This window comes from Cyprinodon tularosa, unplaced genomic scaffold (assembly GCF_016077235.1).
Source record: "Cyprinodon tularosa strain WSP-4 unplaced genomic scaffold, ASM1607723v1 ctg29, whole genome shotgun sequence".
NCBI classification, from domain to species: domain Eukaryota; kingdom Metazoa; phylum Chordata; class Actinopteri; order Cyprinodontiformes; family Cyprinodontidae; genus Cyprinodon; species Cyprinodon tularosa.
In genome coordinates, this window is record NW_024038996.1 from 169,598 (window position 1) to 187,260 (window position 17,663).

General features: G+C 36.4%; 3 protein-coding genes across 4 annotated transcripts; 1 reads left to right on the forward strand and 2 right to left on the reverse strand.

Moving 5' to 3' along the window:
* Window positions 1–984: 984 nt before the first annotated feature.
* tceanc2 (transcription elongation factor A (SII) N-terminal and central domain containing 2) lies at window positions 985–4,719 on the reverse strand. Its single transcript, XM_038290813.1, has 4 exons — window positions 4,607–4,719; window positions 4,375–4,516; window positions 2,991–3,184; window positions 985–1,467 (listed from the first exon to the last, which is right to left on the reverse strand). The coding sequence occupies exons 1-4, from the start codon at window positions 4,703–4,705 to the stop codon at window positions 1,279–1,281; spliced, it is 624 nt and encodes a 207-aa protein (XP_038146741.1). The 5' UTR covers window positions 4,706–4,719; the 3' UTR covers window positions 985–1,278.
* A 904-nt stretch (window positions 4,720–5,623) lies between these two features.
* On the forward strand, window positions 5,624–10,010 carry tmem59 (transmembrane protein 59). The gene is made up of 8 exons (XM_038290862.1): window positions 5,624–5,844; window positions 6,059–6,164; window positions 6,786–6,880; window positions 6,955–7,107; window positions 7,207–7,279; window positions 8,083–8,206; window positions 8,306–8,423; window positions 9,291–10,010. The coding sequence occupies exons 1-8, from the start codon at window positions 5,689–5,691 to the stop codon at window positions 9,441–9,443; spliced, it is 978 nt and encodes a 325-aa protein (XP_038146790.1). The 5' UTR covers window positions 5,624–5,688; the 3' UTR covers window positions 9,444–10,010.
* Window positions 10,011–11,588: 1,578 nt separating this feature from the next.
* Window positions 11,589–17,123, reverse strand: lrrc42 (leucine rich repeat containing 42). 2 transcript variants are annotated; one of them, XM_038290861.1, is made up of 7 exons: window positions 16,490–17,123; window positions 16,275–16,406; window positions 16,085–16,203; window positions 14,364–14,449; window positions 12,304–12,417; window positions 12,142–12,226; window positions 11,589–12,054 (listed from the first exon to the last, which is right to left on the reverse strand). In XM_038290861.1, exons 1-7 carry the CDS (start codon window positions 16,888–16,890, stop codon window positions 11,750–11,752), a joined length of 1,242 nt encoding a protein of 413 aa, XP_038146789.1. In that variant the 5' UTR covers window positions 16,891–17,123; the 3' UTR covers window positions 11,589–11,749. The 2 variants fall into 2 exon arrangements, with proteins under 2 accessions (XP_038146789.1, XP_038146788.1); XM_038290860.1 differs by having other exon boundaries at window positions 16,085–16,206.
* Between the last annotated feature and the right edge of the window lie 540 nt (window positions 17,124–17,663).

Consider the following 17,663-nt stretch of genomic DNA (forward strand, 5'->3'; position numbering starts at 1 on the left):
AATTTTACTGAGTTCTTTCATGGATTTTTGGAAAGCAAAACTTTTAAAAAATTTTACCCCTAAGTTAAAATTCCATCAAATCAATTTAACCCATTCTTCTACAGTTTTAGGGAGACTGATGCCAGGTTTGGATGTTTTTTGTGGGAAAAACCTGCTGCTTAGTCCAGGCATACAAACCAACACCTTGTTTTCTTGTGTTAAAAAAAAAACAACGAATCCTTGTTGGAAATTCTTGCAGCTTCTTCAGTGTTGCTGTTACCATACAAACCCCCTGGTCAGTTACAGTCCCTTCCTTTGGTTAATCTGTTCCATCTTTCATTTGTTGATCAATAACTACTTTTACTGTGCCATGATGTAAATAATGATCTGGACTGAATCCTTTTAACCATAAAACTGATTAGATCCTGTTTGACCTTCCTGAAAAATATGGCGTGAGGCTGAGAAAACAAATAAGCAAAGATTAAGAAGATCATCCTAAACCCGCTTAACTTTATTAAAGCTAAATCAGATTTTACAGTTAATAGATGTGAACTCAATAAGATTAAATGCTGAAGTTCAATAAAAAGATGGTTCATAGGCCTAATTGGTACACTTCTGTAAATTTTTTCTATCTGCCTTTTGTTTTCATATTTCCCATTTTCACATATTTGTTTTTCCATCTGAAATTATAATATGTGGAAAAAGTTTTTTTTTTTTTTTTTATCAAAACAAATAGTAAAGGGTTTGTGGTTTATGGTTTATGGAGAGGTTTGATCTATGCTAATCCACCTCACATGAATGGGTGTCTTTGAGAAACGTATCAAATCAGTCTAAAGTGTCACTAGTAAGTAAGCAGTAGAACTGTCTGCTAGCATAACTATGTGCTAAATGATTAAGAGGATGAGCTGGTGAATGTTCCGGCACTGTAACGAGCTCCTGCCAGGACCACATGATGCAATGTTTGAAAAGTATAAAAGTATAAAATATATATAGTTATAATCCAGCTATAGTTGTTGACATTTGTATTTAATGAAGTCTTTTTTTCAATTCAGTTTAAAACCAAAATCAACAACAGATGGTAAAGCATGATGTAAGCCGGAGCTATGGTTTAAATATTTAAATTTACACCCATAAAATGTAAATGCGCTGATGTGCCACAATCTGTAAAAAGTTTTTGCATTTTTATGAACAAACTGAGAACATGATGAAGAGTAAAAACAAAATAAAATGTAAAAAAAAATCATGTGCAACATAATCTCATCCACAAGAGGTTCAAGTCCCAGTCTTCTCAGTGTTCACTTATTTTTTATACTGGGAAACGAGCTGACTGACGGATATTTTGCTGTCTTTTACTTGACTTCTGATGTCAGAGTTGTGTCTGAAGGCGAACACCAGCGCCCTGATGGTCCGTCTGTAGGAGCTGCTGACCAACCGGGAGCTCTGGTGAAAAACTTCTCTCTCAATGTTGTCTATAAGCCCAGAGTCCTCCTGTATTGCACACAAAACAAACAAGCAGGAAAAAAGACCCTTTAGCTTAATTAGGTCAGCTGATATAAATTGCAAAAGCATTAGAAAGGAAATCAGGGCATCAATATAAAAAAGGGTTATCAGTGGATGTGAAACCAACAAACCTTATTTTGATATAAAAATATGATTTCTACAAATTTAAATAAAAACTACATGTGTAAAATCACGCAGATGTGTCTAATTCTTTTCAACAATACCAAAAAAAATACCAGTTATTTCTTTAGCATCAATCTGATGCAACTAAGCCCTTTGATGTAATTGCATTTACATTAAAAGCTAATAATAAAAATAGCTGTAATAAACTAATATTAATAAATTTACCCATTTAGGCAGGCCAACAATGACCCTAACAACTGCTTTTCAGAGGCATGGACCAGTATTGGGTTTTGCACGCCGACGACTTCCACGACTCCCCATTACTAAGGGGCGGGCCTGTTCTTCCGGTTCAATTTGTAGGTTTTCTGAGCCACAACAAGGTTTTGTTGGGCTACTCTATAAAGCTTGAAACTCAACAATAGTCCAGACATTTTGAGTTGAAAAAGCCTTCTGGATGGGAAGCGAGACAAACTTGGAAAACAAAGTCTAGTGGTTTGTTTTTTAATATTTTTTAAAACTTTTTTGGAATGACTATGACCTGGATGGCTGAGAATCTTCACCAGCATAATAGATTCATAGTTTTATTTTTCAATAAGTCGCTTCTCACATAGCTAGGAATTTCAGATGTGCCTCGTGCCTCAGATTCCACTGCTCCAATTAGTTTCTGCACATTAATATTTAAGTAAAGGTTCAAGATTTGTCCTTACCTTGTCAGAGTTATTCTTTACCTCTTTGTGTTTACAACAACAAAATATACAACACTTAGGTTTGTCACGACTTAATGGAAGCAGTGGAAGAGATTTAGAGCAGGAAAAAACTTTGAATAAAACAAAGGGGACAAGTAACTAAGTGGTAAAGAAAGGAGGAACAGAATAAATTTAGACAAGAAATGAACATAAGTAAACATGAAACGAAATAAAGGAAATAAAAGGGGGAAAATAAGGAATAGAAATCAAGACATTATAGGAGGGAAAAGTGTTGGAAAAGGGCACAAAGAAAGAGAACATGTGACAAAGGATGCAAGTAAGGAAGAATATAGATTATAGTAAGTAGAATTAGGAGTAAACCCTAAAAACACAAATCATTTTTCATGCCAGGTTGTTTCTATACTTGGAAAGACCTGGAAAGTATTTAAAACTTTGAAAAATGATTCCAACATTTTTAGGAACCGTAGTTTCAAAACTAATATAGTCAGAACAAGATCGTTTTTTTTAAATATAAAAACAAGAAAGACAACCTAAAGGGATATCAACAAAACATGAATTTAAATGAGGCAGGGTTTCTTTTAACCTTGACTGTAAATATTTAAATGCCATTTCAGTTCATCAACCTGATGAAAACAATACATAAAGGTTTAATATAACTAACGCTTTAATGCTCTGTATCACCTTGACTCCCAGTGCTTCAGACAGCAGCTTCCGAGCGTTGTTCCTCAGCCATTCAGACTGTTTGTCAGAGCGCACTTCAATGGACGGCTTATTTGAATTCTCCTCAATGAAAGTCCTCCATTCAGTGTAAACCTTTGCTGCCAGAGAACTCACGTCAGGGTCCGGATGTTTCCTCACTTTATTAACAGTGTGACCTTGGGAACAGAAACCCCCAAAAATGTATTAATCTCAACATAATCTGACCTCTTGGCAAAATGTGCTTTACATAGGTCCAAAAAGATTAACTGTATGAAGCCTAACACAAAAATATATATATTTTTTAAATGAAATCGATATGCGTTAACATTAATAGTATTACAAGCTGTCCCTTGTAATGCTATTAATTGTTATTTAGTTAAGAAAAAAAAAATTTATTTTTATGTTACTTTAATCATCACACCATTAACACTTTTTGTCCACTTGGTGGCACCATAGAGCAATGGTTTAACCTGTGAAATCGCTAAGATGATGGGAAAAGTGCAGAGAATGTCTAAATTTTAATTGAACTTTATTGATCTCACACTGGAGAAATTCCCCTCTGCATTCTTTTAACCCATGCAGATTTTTTTATGCTTTCCTTTCTTTAAATCCTACTTAAATGTCTGGAATTTGCAAACAATTTCAAACACTGAACTAAGATAATGTAAATCTAAATTGATAAATCTAAACTTTCCACAATAATTAAGTCATTGTTCTTTTTAATGTAATCTAATTTGAATTGGTATGAAAATTATACTTGTGACACTAGTAAGCATTTATACATTTATAGGATAACCATAGAATGTCTTATATGGATCTTTTATATGGTTTATTATCGTTTAATATACTCACAGGGTAGAAAAGTATAATCCGACAGCAAGCAAAAAAATAAATAAACCAAGTTGACTTTTTAACCTTTAAAGTCTGGGCCATTAAATAATTGACAGAAATTTCAATTTTTTTATTTAGAGTTGTAATTGAACTCTGAAAAATGAAAGAAAAAGAATACATATATTTTGTATAAGTTAAATTAGATCCTTTATTTGCATCAATTTTGTTACATTAGGCCTTTATGTAGAATATTATATACGTTTTCTGTTCACTACTGATTATGTAAGTCGGGGTTTTTAAGATAAGCGAGATCACACTGATGATGCAAAGATCTCAAAAGATCATGCATCAAATATGATAGAATTGGTTTTAAAGGGTTAAGGTGAACTGACAGCATAACTTGGTAATAATGTTCTCAGGGCCAAAATATTGCTTGTTGTTATGGATCTGATTACTTATTAACAGGCATGTTATGTGTGGTGAAAACATTAATAACATAAATTAGAAAAGAACCTTAAAAAGTATCAGTGAGTACCTATTTTAGTGGACCTGAGCACCTCTTTGGATGGAATCTTCTTGCTCAGCTCAGTCAGGGTGTCCATCAGGTTCTCTTTGCTCTGTTCAGGCAGCTCCAGCGTTGATTTGTAGCGCAAAATGTCCTCGATCACAACTACCCTCTTAAAGAAACATTGTGGATCAACAATCATGAATTTTTTCTATATATGATAAGAATCTGAGGCTGTTTCACACTTTGATGCATAACTCACCCGCATGGACTCTATTGTAGCTTGTTTGTAAACTTTCTCGTCGCTCTTCGGTTTTTTTTGTTTCTCTCCCTTCGGAAGCCGAACCACAAACTTGTCCATTTTCAATACAAAATATATTCTTAAAAAAAAAAAAGCTCGCGTACGATACCAGAATAGTAAGCTAACCACTTCTAACTTAAGCAGTTACCTCGCTAAATGCTGTTTACTCTCTATTTTCAAAATAGCTTTACGATAGAATTAAAAGAAAGATTTCATACATCTCCTCAAACCATTTTGACACCCTGTTACAATGTTTATGTTTGGGAAAAATCATTGAAATAGCGTCAAAATTACATTTGCAATAAAGACGGAAGCCCTTTTGTAGCTAGGATCATGTTGCCTTCAGGTACGTTAAGGGAAAAAAACACTTGATTGTGTAGGCAATAATAAGTACAATGTTTTTGTAATAAAAAGCTAATTATTTATTAATTATCTAATACAAATTAAAATTTTCATTGATGTTTAGAACAGATGGCCTAAAATATATCGCTGTAAAAAGCAATCCTGTTTACTAAGGGGTGCCTATCGTTTGATATTTTGATACATTAGTGAAAGAAGACCATCCTGAAATGCACCGGCATTTCCTTTATATATATATATATATATATATATATATATATATATATATATATATATATATATATATATATATATATATATATATATATATATATATATATATATATATATAACTCATAAAACTCATGATATTCTGTTAAGTTCAAATATTCTAAAATGTGTAAATTTACGGAAAAATGTAGATACTTCTAAAGTTAAAATTTCAATAGAAAAAAATATTGAGAATTTAACGTGTTTAATTCGTATCCTTTTCGAACAAATTTACCAAAATGTACCCTGACGTAAAATATATCTTTAGACTAAATACCACAATGTTAAATAATTATTGTTTAAAGTGAACCTTTAGGTCTATCGTAAAGAGGAACAGTCATTGAACGCATCCTTAAAGGAAAGAAATCTCGCGAGGTTACACTCCAGATTCGGGTGGACGGGGAAGAGAGGGACGGTTTGTTGTTGTTTGCAAAATGGGAACCTTTTCTTTCTTTAGCAATATTTTGGGGCTTTATGCCCTGTTTGCTTTCACCTCAGCGTCCTCAGACGTGTTCGACAGCGTTCTGGGAAGCACAGTATCCTGTCATAAATCCTGCGAAATGACATATAGTTTGCACACGTATCCACGGGTGAGCACTTTTATCTTGCTTATGTCAGCTAGCGCGCGCTAACATTATGCAATTAAGAAACGGAAAAACAAATTGACTAGTCAGGTTAAGTCCTATTTTATTGTTTGATATGTTTGTTGTTCTTAACTGAATATTGTATATAAGGAATGTTTGCTACGTCATTTGGCAGAGGCATTCAACTGGTCCGTCGGTTTGTTTGTTTTTGTGTTTTCAGGAGGAGGAACTGTACGCCTGTCAGAGAGGCTGCCGTCTGTTCTCCATTTGTCACTTTGTCCGAGACAGCGACGATTTTAATCAGACCAAATCTGAGTGTGAATCAAGTAAGTTTTTTAACTTCCTTTTACATTCTGGCCCGGATGGCTCTTGTTAGAGTTGAATATTGTCTATATCCAAATGCATTGTTAGATTCAGCTCAAAGATCCACCTGAATGTTCTAGAAATGTCTGGAATTTATGGTTTACATGATACTGTAAAACAGGGCTTCTGTCATTTTGCAGTTTTTGTTTCTGTCTGTGCATCCATGATCCCTCTGTTTGTAACTCATCCTCACTCCAACCATCATTTGTCTCTTCTACTAATTATCCATCCATTTACATAGATTCATTTATTGGCTGACCAATGGAAATCAGTGCATCACTGTTAAGTTTAGGGGGAAAAAACTTCCTAAGATCTTTGTTTAAAAAAATCTTAACAAAAAACCCATAAAATCCCAATAAATCTAGTTTCTAATGTCACAAGATATTTGATCTTTTGCAAGAGATTGTATTTGTTTTCTATTCATCATGGTGACATTCTCTGTTCATGTAAAAATGTACTGAGGTGTGATAAGAAAATATGAAGCAGAACCCTGTATACCAATTAAACGATAAAAAATAACTCATGATTCATTGTGTTGCATGCCGCTTAACCTATTTTACCATCTGTTACATTAATTTATGCAGCCTGTCGGGAAGCCTACACTCAGTCTGATGAACAGTATGCTTGTAACATGGGCTGTAACAACCAGCTTCCGTTTGCTGAGCAACGTCAGGATCAGGTATGTCACTTGTTTCATTGATGCAGAATGACTATTAGAACAATGGCATTCTCAGTCTCTTATTTACTGCACAGTTGGAGGCCATGATGCCTAGGATTCATCTTCTACATCCACTGACGTTGGTCAGAGGATTTTGGGAGGATGTAATGAGTCAGGCTCACAGCTTCATCACTTCCTCCTGGACATTCTACCTTCAGGCTGATGATGGAAAAGTTGTTGTTTTCCAGGTATTTAATCGAAAACAGTCAACCTTGGTGAAATAGTTCTATATAATACCAACCTGGTGAGTCCCTTTTATTCAACAAATGCTTCTCTCTGCTTCCCAGTCTGAACCTCAAGTTAGAATTTTCACTCATATTGAGCTGGACAAGGATACGCAGGAGGAGCCCCAGAAGAGCTGTAAGAACATCAGAGTTTATTATTTTATTTTTAAAAACGGGCTAGGGAGGAACCTATGTGTACTGACTGGCTGTAAATTATGAGGCTCCGTAACCAGTTTATGGTGGATCTATACTGTACCAAAAGGAAAATAAATGGCACCACAGTATTCAGTATTTTGCAAATAACTCACTGAAGACAGACTGACAGACTAGACTTTAATGAAGCCCTTTCTAATAAATCTAGTCTAATATTCATACAATACTATGTAGTCTAAATGAATCATGTATTCTACACCAAATATACACATTAAAGGAATTGAGCAGATAACATTGCCCTCTCCGCTATAAAACACAAAATCCAGTTCTGAATAGAGCATGTATTTGGAATTATAAATGCAACTATTTGGTGTTAGTATTTGTTTAACAACTGTACTGTTAATTTATAGTTAATATATTAACATCTAAAATGTCCAATTAGTTGGGACATTATCCTTAAGAGAGTGCTGCTATCCTCTGGTTTAGGTGGAAACTGTTTATTCTAGATGTGATGAATTACCCCTTAGCTCCACCCCCTGCTCTGATGTATGCCTTTTAACTTTGTGACAGTGCAGTGTTACCATTTTCTTTCAGCTGGGCCAAGGTACAAGTCTAGTGCCCCTTGTGGCCATAAGTTATGCAATGTTCTTTTGAAAAAAAAAAAAAAATAAATAAATAAATATATATATATATATATATATATATATATATATATAGTCAGAACTAGAATTATGGAAAATTCTATGTAATAACATTCTCTTTGTTAATTTCTTTCTTTTTTCTTAGTTCCAGGACTGAGCAGTCCTATTTACAAAGAATACCATCGCTCTTTAATCCAAGAGAGAGACAGGGGTCTCAGTGGTGAGAGCAGCTACGATGATGGATACAACCTTTTTAGCTGCCTGTCAAGGTTTGCATTTCTCTGTTGTCTTAGCTGATTTTATTAGCACCAAAGGTTCCACATGATGCCGCGCTGCTCATGCTAACTGTTTTGTACGTGTCTCAACAGGAACCCTTGGCTGCCTGGGTGGATCCTTACAACAACTTTAGTTCTGTCTGTGTTGGTCCTGATCTGGATCTGCTGTGCTACTGTGGCAACTGCTGTAGATCAATATGTTCCTGCTGAGGTATGCCTTCTGATATTTTCTTGACTTAGTTTCTTGGTTATTTGTTTAACCTTTTTAATGCTATTGATTTTTGTTGTTGTTGGTTTTTGTTGGATCCAACACTGTGAGGATTTTCTGGGAGTCTCATATGTTTAACAAGAACCCATCTTCTTTTTAGATTTGAGAGATCGATCAGATATATAAAGCTGCTGTATTTCTTATTATATATTAATCCTTCAGAATTTACTATGAAATTCTGACATTTGATTTCTTTTGTTCAAATGTTTTTTTATGAACAATTGCTTAAAGTTTCAAAGTACAAAATATGCTAATGTATTTTTAAGCCTTTCCAAATTTGCAATGGCAGTGAAACAAACATCTGAGGTTTAATTTGGCTTTAATCAATTTGCCCAAAACAAAGTTGTATGTATTTCTGTAGTGTAAAAGAAATTGTAAAGGAGTTAAGACATTTTTTTCGTGTTAAAGCTGGGAAAAAAACGACATGCATGCTACATTCAGCTGCATGTCTTGCAGATACATCTTCACAAAATTTGCAGATTTAGAGGCTGGATTCTGTCGCAATCTTTTCTTTGAGTATCTGAGGCTCATTGAAATTGGATGGAGCGCATCTTTAAACATGATCTTGGCACAGATTCTGATGGATTTATGTCTGGACTTAGACTAGGTCACAATACATGATTGTTTTTTTATCTAAAACATTATATTTTATCCTTGGTTGAATGTTTCCAAAAGGGAAGCCTCACCAGTTTCAAGGTTCCCATATTTCTGCCAACTCCGAACTGCTTCCTTGTACCTACTGGTTCCCCAGAGCACCTGGTCTGAACATGCAATTTAAATAAAATGCTACTATTCTTTTCTACCTTTTAGAAACTGAGCATTAATGGGGACAATGACTACATCAAAGAGCAGAAACTGACTCCTTACCCAGCATCCTCTCTGATTATCATCACCTCCAAAGGGCCAGAAGAAGAGGCTGGTCCACTTCCTTCCAAGGTGAACCTTGGACAATCCAACATCTAAAAACTGGAGCTGCACTCCCAAAAGGAACCTTTCTCTTGATGAATAATCAGCGGATTTTTTTTTTTTTTTTTTATCGTTAGATTTAAGGCGTGAGCTGGTTGTGGGCTAAGCAGAACTTTCAGATTATTTACTATTAACTGTTTTGTCCCTGCTTTATTCATACATTCTTAAATTGGGATATTTCAAACTTTTTTTTTGTTTATTGGTTTAATGACACAAACGAGTAATGAGGGTATTAAAAGAATAAAATGTGCTAGGACTTTCCTGCAAGTTTTCTGTTGCATTAGTTCCTTTTTTTTCTTTTGGTGTGTGTTTTATTGAATGTAATGAAGTGACTTGAAGTGATGCAGGTTTTAACCCAAATCCACAATGTTTTGCTAATGTAGATTGTGTGGATACTGCGGACTCTCCTTTTGTTAACATGTTGATATTGCTGCAATATCTTGATTCATTCTACAGTAAAGGCCTGTGCTCCTAATTTAATGAGACGGTACATGCGGTTAAGTCTTTCCTGCTTTGCTGTTTACTTCGTAATAAATAAGAATAAAATACCAAGCTGAAATTGTTCATTTGAAATCATGATTTTCTGTTTAATCTCTGGGTTAATTAAGAGAGAAGGAGCAGCTTCAAATTTAAGTTGAGCCTAAAAGTGATTTGGACCTAGGGCTTCCTCCTTGGTCTGTGACTGTGGTAAGTACGCCTTACTGTGAGTCATTAGTGTTCTGGCATCTTTCAGTTGTAATAAAACTTCTGATCAGTATCACCTGATAGGGATGGACTGGGTCAAGGTGTGCCTTTCAAAACCAAGCAACCTATCAAGTCTAGTGGTAGCAGCATCAGGGTGTCTGCAGGTCATTAAAAGTCTTTAAATTAAGGCCTTAATTGGCATTAAAATTCATTAAATGTGATTATTATGGCATTTAAAATGCTTTATTTAAAAAAATTGTCAAATATATCAGATTTAACTGGTTCCATGTGTTTGCGTGGAACTGCTCCTGGTTGATCTTAAAGCCAAATGTTCGGAACTGAAGCTCAAGGCACAGAAAAAGAGAGAATGGGAAAATGCTAATTTTAACATAAGTGGCTGGAAAACGAGAAATTCGGGACATGGCTGCAGCCTGTCGATGGTAAAGATTACGAAGGATTTGGCCGTGTTTTTATATATATATATATGGGTACTTATTGATGGCATTAAAATTATTTCTAAGAGCATTAAAAAGCATTAAATTAAGAGTTCTTCCTTCCTGTATACGGTAAACCCTGATCATGCTGTGGGGTTCTTCCACTCCTTGCGTTTCAGGTGCATTGCATTATGTTATCGCAGAAACTATAAGGAAGCAACTCCTAATTTAACTTCCTCTAAACAGTTAGAGGATTTAAAGCGGACACAACTGAGTGACCCAACATGACGATGATGCCAAACAAGAATCAGAGCAGGTTTTACACAGGTTGACATTAAGCTTATGTGACCAGTTTGGTAATATCATGATGTGTGATTTTCAATACAAGTTGTTGTAGCACACATTGTGGGGGTGCCTGTGTGATTTTTTTTTTTCCTCTGTACATTACATGAGCTTTGGATACAACTTCAAACTTGGTCCTCAAGTTTGTTTTTTCCCCCCTTTCTTAAAGGTATAGTGGAGGATGTTTTTTTTCCAAGTGGATCATCAAAAATAACTGGTCCTCCTAATTGTCAATCATTCTGGTGATATGTTTACGTAAGGCCGTCCTACATGCTTGTCCTCATTTTCACTTACTGGTGGTGAGTTGAAAAAATTGCCAATCTTTTGGAAATTAAGCTTGTCTGAGCGATCAAACAGCAACTTTTAAACAAAGCGTGCACGAGGAGAAAGGGGCTCCTGCACGCTCTCGTACGCAATTATTAGGCGTTCCCTCTCAGGAGCAGCTACAGGATTGTGCATGTGCATTTATTTCTAAAGCAGAGAGGGCGGGTCTTTTCAAAAATCTTTGTAAATCCTCCACTATACCATTTGAAAATGTTAGGTGTATAACTATATCCTTAAAACCATCCTCAAATTCCAGAAATTACTCTTAACATTTAAGTTTTTTGTGTATCTGTTCCACTCAAAAACACCCGTTCAGTAAAATGCTAAAGTGGATTTAAAAGCTGCAGGACAAACAAACTCTTACAAACACAGTTTTATTTATCTTTAAAAATAAAAAAAAGTAAAATACAAAATAGTTTTTCCAGAGTGTCAGTAAACAGCTACTAAGTCTTACATTTCGACTGCTGCTCCCATGTCGGTTTATTTATTATGGAATGGTGTTGGAACACATTCCATTCTTCAGTAGATGTTTAACAAGTCTGCATCCTCTGCAGTGAAAACCAATGAGGATGAGCGATGAATTTTAGTAGGAGGGCTTTGATGAGAGTCATCACACTTGCTAGATTCTGGCTTCCTCTTTTTAATATAACAGGTGGGATTCCTAACTTGGAGGCACTTTGTGGTGGATGGATCCATTTTCTCTATTAGGTGATTGTTTGCTGTTGGTTTGTAGAAATGTAGTTTCTCCATGTTGGTCCTCTTCCCGTTCTCACCAGTCAGCGGTGCAGCATTCAGTACCTCTCTGACAAACTTCTGTCTGCCAACTACAAAAACAAAAAACAGTTTTTTATGTGTGAATTTACTTAGACAAATTAATAAAAATAAAAAATAAAGACATGCAATAGACTCACAAAAGCGAAGTGCTGAGGCCCGCGACTCTACCATTTTTTTCTGTTTAGGCATCTGGCAGCCACTCGTTTCCCACTGATTTACAACCTCAAAAAAAGTTTGGATTATTGGTTCTGCTTTTTAAGCAATGAAACATATTCCTGGTATTACCTAAAAATGCTTACCTGTTCTGCCCATCCTTCAGTCTTACACTCTGAGTGATCAAAGATGTTCAGTGGTTTCTCAGAATGAATAAGTCCCAAAACGTCCCACATGGTTTTCTTCAATCCTGTATCAAGCTGAAATAAACAACTAATTATTTCCAAGACCAAACAAAAGTGATAAGTAAATAATGCCTCCCAGATTAGCATCAATCTCATTTTTTTTTCCAAGTGACATCCATCAGTTCTTTAAATCATTGTTAGATTTTACAAATAAAAAAATGCGTGTAATTTATTCATATCTAGCACCTTTAAACCAGGGACCCTGTTTAAAATATAGTGTAATATAGGAAATAACCCATTTCCTTCAAGAGTCACCTGGTTAGTAAATGAGGGCAACAGTGGCATAGAATGCAGAGCTTTGTCTTTTGGCTGGTGGGTCGATGCTTCAAACACCAACTTTGCCTGCCTCAGACGTTGCGTCCCTTAGTCAAGGCACTTCACCTGCATGGACTACTGATGGTTGTCAGAGGGCTCAGTAGCTCCTGTATATGGCTACCCTGCTTCAGTGTAGCCTCAGTGCAGGAATGTGCTTTCATATTCTCCCACAGATTCACAGAAAATAATTATGGGTGTGTGACTAGGACTGAATGTAGTGTTTTGGAGTTCCCTGACTTGAAAAACCACTAAGTACAGACCATTTCATGATGGGGTGCGGTTATATTCAAAAGGCTTGTTTCTGAGTTAGCACACTGGAAAAAAAATCAAAATCTAGAAAAGTAAATTTTTCTTAAATTAAGTGTATTTGTTCTTGAATTTAGGGGGTAAGTGAGACACATTTACATTTAAAAATAGGGGGGAAAACTATTGCATTGTCTTATTTCAAGTGCATGATATCTAATTATATTAAGAGTAAAAATGCTCATCCCATTGGAAGATCATCTTATTTACCTACTCAAATGAAGGGTAAATACACTTAATTTAAGACATTTTTATTTATATCTAGATTGTTTTTGCAGTGTACAAAAAACCTGACACCATTTATCAATGCAATCAGAGAACTGATGGAGAACACAGTGTGGTAAAGAATAAGGAAGACAGCAGACACATAAGCTCTATAGTTAAGGAGAGATTTAGAGCAGAGCTAGGTAATTAAATGGATTGCGGAAATTCACCTCTGCCAAGACACAGCTTCATATCTAAACAAACAGGCCAGAGGAGCAGCGGGTTTGTCATAAAAGCAGCCATGAGGCCAATGGTAACGCTGGATAGAGACGTTAGTCTAGAGAACCATTTAATATGAGCTCCAACATTTGACCTTTATTCTACAGTTATAAGCTGCTCTAGTCAGATGAGAACAAAATTAAACCTTTACTTTAATCTATAAAAAAAGAAATAGTTGGTGGAAAACATCAAATATCTAAATATAAAGTGTCTGTTTTAAAAGAAATCTGTATTGTTTAAAGAATATCATGATGCTTAATGACACGTTCCATCATGATGGGTTGCAATTTTAAATAAAAAAGGCATGTTTCTAAGTTAGGATACAAAGCTAAAGAACCAATTAAGAGCAGTGATAAACCCCGAATAACAACATTTCTTTTTAAAAAATTATAAACTAAATTCTAATTGTCCTGAGGAATTGCAAAACCTTTTGGATTAATAACTAGCAGAAGATTGATGTACAAACCCCATTGACAGTGCTCTAACCGTGCAAAATAATATGAAGCATGTTGACACCTCTGCCATATGTTCTCCACCTTGTAATAATGATTAAATAATAAGCACAAATGGTACTTCTTAGGCCTCATCTTGTCTATTTAACTGAATTATAAAAATGATAATTTCCGTCATCATTTATAGAGGCAGTGAAAGGTGCTTCAAGAGAAAGTAAATGTAGGCCACCGTTAAAGATGAAATCATATACACGTTTCCCATTTGCTTTACAATTCTGTTCCGCTTTTTCTTAGTCTATTACATACAATCCAAATCAAACCTAGAGGCTGTTGTTTAGCGTGACCAAATATAAACAAGCTCGGGTGGTTTGGCTATTTTTCAATTCCCTATTTATACTCCTGTCTTACCTTCACATTGGTCCCAGTTGCATCAAGCTTCACAAGCTTTGGGAGGCATTTGAGGTATCTAAAAGCCATTTCTGAAATGGGATTGTCTGCATCAAAATAAGAGAAAAAAACATTTAAATTACTTTTATATGAAGTTGGTGCATACAGTGGGGCAAAAAAGTATTTAGTCAGCCACCAATAGTGCAAGTTCTCCCACTTAAAAAGATGAGAGAGGCCGGTAATTTTCATCGTAGATATACCTCAACTATGAGAGACAAAATGAGAGAAAAAAAATCCAGAAAATTTCATTGTTTGATTTTTAAAGAATTTATTTGCAAAATATGGTGGAAAATAAGTATTTGGTCAGTTACAAACAAGCAAGATTTCTGGCTCTCACAGACCTGTAACTTCTTCTGTAAGAGGCTCCTCTGTCCTCCACTCGTAACCTTCATTAATGGCACCTGTTTGAACCCGTTATCAGTATAAAAGACACCTGTCCACAACCTCAAACAGTCACACTCTAAACTCCACCATGGCCAAAACTAGAGAGCTGTCAAAGGACACCCGAAATTAAATTATAGACCTGCACCAGGCTGGGAAGTCTGAATCTGCAATAGGTAAACAGCTTGGTGTGAAGAAATCAACTGTGGGATCAATTATTAGAAAATGGAAAACATACAAGACCACTGATAATCTTCCTCGATCTGGGGCTCCACGCAAGATCTCACCCCGTGGGGTCAAAATGATCACAAGAACGGTGAGTAAAAATCCCAGAACCACACGGGGGGACCTAGTGAATGACCTGCAGAGAGCTGGGACCAAAGTAACAAAGGCTACCATCAGTAACACACTACGCCACCAGGGACTCAAATCCTGCAGTGCCAGACGTGTCCCCCTGCTTAAGCCAGTACATGTCAAGGCCCGTCTCAAGTTTGCTAGAGAGCATTTGGATGATCCAGACGATGACTGGGAGAATATCATATGGTCAGATGAAACCAAAATAGAACTTTTTGGTAAAAACTCTACTCGTCGTGTTTGGAGGAGAGAGAAAGCTGAGTTGCATCCAAAGAACACCATACCTACAGTGAAGCATGGGGGTGGAAACATCATGCTTTGGGGCTGTTTTTCTGCTAAGGGACCAGGACGACTGATCCGTGTGTTCCATCAGCAAGGGCATTGAAGATGAAACATGGCTGGGTCTTTCAGCATGACAATGATCCCAAACACACCGCCCGGGTAACGAAGGAGTGGCTTCGTAAGAAGCATTTCAAGGTCCTGGAGTGGCCTAGCCAGTCTCCAGATCTCAACCCCATAGAAAATCTTTGGAGGGAGTTGAAAGTCCGTGTTGCCCAGCGACAGCCCCAGAACATCACTGCTGTAGAGGAGATCTGCATGGAGGAATGGGCCAAAATACCAGCAACAGTGTGTGAAAACCTTGTGAAGACTTACAGAAAACGCTTGATCTCTGTCATTGCCAACAAAGGGTATATAACAAAGTATTGAGATGGACTTTTGTTATTGACCAAATACTTATTTTCCACCATATTTTGCAAATAAATTCTTTAAAAATCAGACAATGTGATTTTCTGGATTTTTTTTTTCTCATTTTGTCTCTCATAGTTGAGGTATATCTATGATGAAAATTACCGGCCTCTCTCATCTTAAGTGGGAGAACTTGCAATATTGGTGGCTGACTAAATACTTTTTGCCCCACTGTACCTGACTATAAGGGAACTACTGACGAGAAACATCCAGAAGCTCCAAGGAGTCCAGTCCCTTCTTCATGATTCGGATGGGAGCGGTTAGTCTCTGCAGGCCAACATCTGACAGGTGGTTCCCACCAATGAACAACTGAGTCAAGCTGCTGAGGAGGGAAGCATTCACAATTAGTTTTACATTATTACCTAAATACATCATAGAGTCTAACCTTACCTTGACAGTGGTGGGGATGTGAGATGCATGAACAACTCATGATCATCTCCTAGTCTACAGCCAAACAGATCTAGAGACTTTAAACTATGAAATGTTTTTATCTCTGTGATCCTCTCATGCAGGAGTGGAAACCTGCAGAAATTAGAAAAGGGGACAATGATCACTGATATTTATGGAGAAACTGGTGCAGATGTTGAGGAGAAAACGTCCCCCACCTGTTTCTGAGACAGAGTGAGCCCAACACCATATCTCCATATGCGTCACAGAATAACTTCATGGCTTTCTGAGAAACTTCTGGGTTCAAAAACACACGGTTCTCCTCTGCTGCCACAAAAAGCCTGTCGCCTATTTGCTCTGGGAAGCCAACCAGAGAGTCCACATGGTGGATGTTGTCAGCGACGAACAGCAGCGTGATGTCAAACAGGGATTTAGTGGTGTATCTCAGACTTCCCTCCTCATTGTAGGTGAATATGAAATGCTCCTTTCTCTGTACGAACGGATTCGTCCTCCTGCATGATGATGATGAGGAGGAGGGTGGTTTTGGTTGTGCCAGGATTATGTTTCCCACACGGCGGAGGTTTCCCTTTTCTCGGACATAGATTGTGCTGTTGTCCATAACAGACACACACTATTTTCTCTTAGCTTAGCAGCCGATTTGAATATAGATTCAAAGTAAAATCTCTTTTAAGGGTCATTAGGTTAGCATAAACGACAGACAGAGAAGCTCCCTTGTGATGAAGGTGTTCTCAGTTACAGTTACTCCTCATTTTCATAATTGCTGTGTGTTATATCAGTAATCTGCTTTTTAAAAGCATATCCAGTCTTCTTCTTCTTGTTGTTCTTCTTCTTCTTCTTTAAATCTTTATGGTGGTTGGCATAAACGCTGAGTGAGCATTACTGCCACCAACCGGTAAGGAGTGTGGACCGCATGGCAAACAAAACAAACAAAAAAAACTATATCCTGTTATACAATTTAATCTGTTTCAAAAACTCAAATATAACCTGATATCCTCTGCTTCCTGACTCCTTTTGAAGTAAACCAACAATGTCAGGTTTCATTTTCATATTACTATTTTTCCTAATTAACTTGTTTCTCTGAATCAAATATTTCCTACAACTCAAAATAACATGTTCCACCGTCTCATTTTCCCTACAGTCTCATTTCCCTGTCTGATGTTTACCTATTAAAAATAATGACATATTCAATCCTGTGTGTCCTAGTCTAATTCGTAAAATAATCATCTCTTCTCTCCTGTTCCTTTCTGTTCTTCTTATTTGTCCAATCTCTTTTGGATTGTATAGAACCACTTTCCTTTCTTTTCAACTTCCCATAACTTTTGCCACCTCTCTTTTGTTTTTTGTATAATTATACTCTTTATTTCTGCTGTA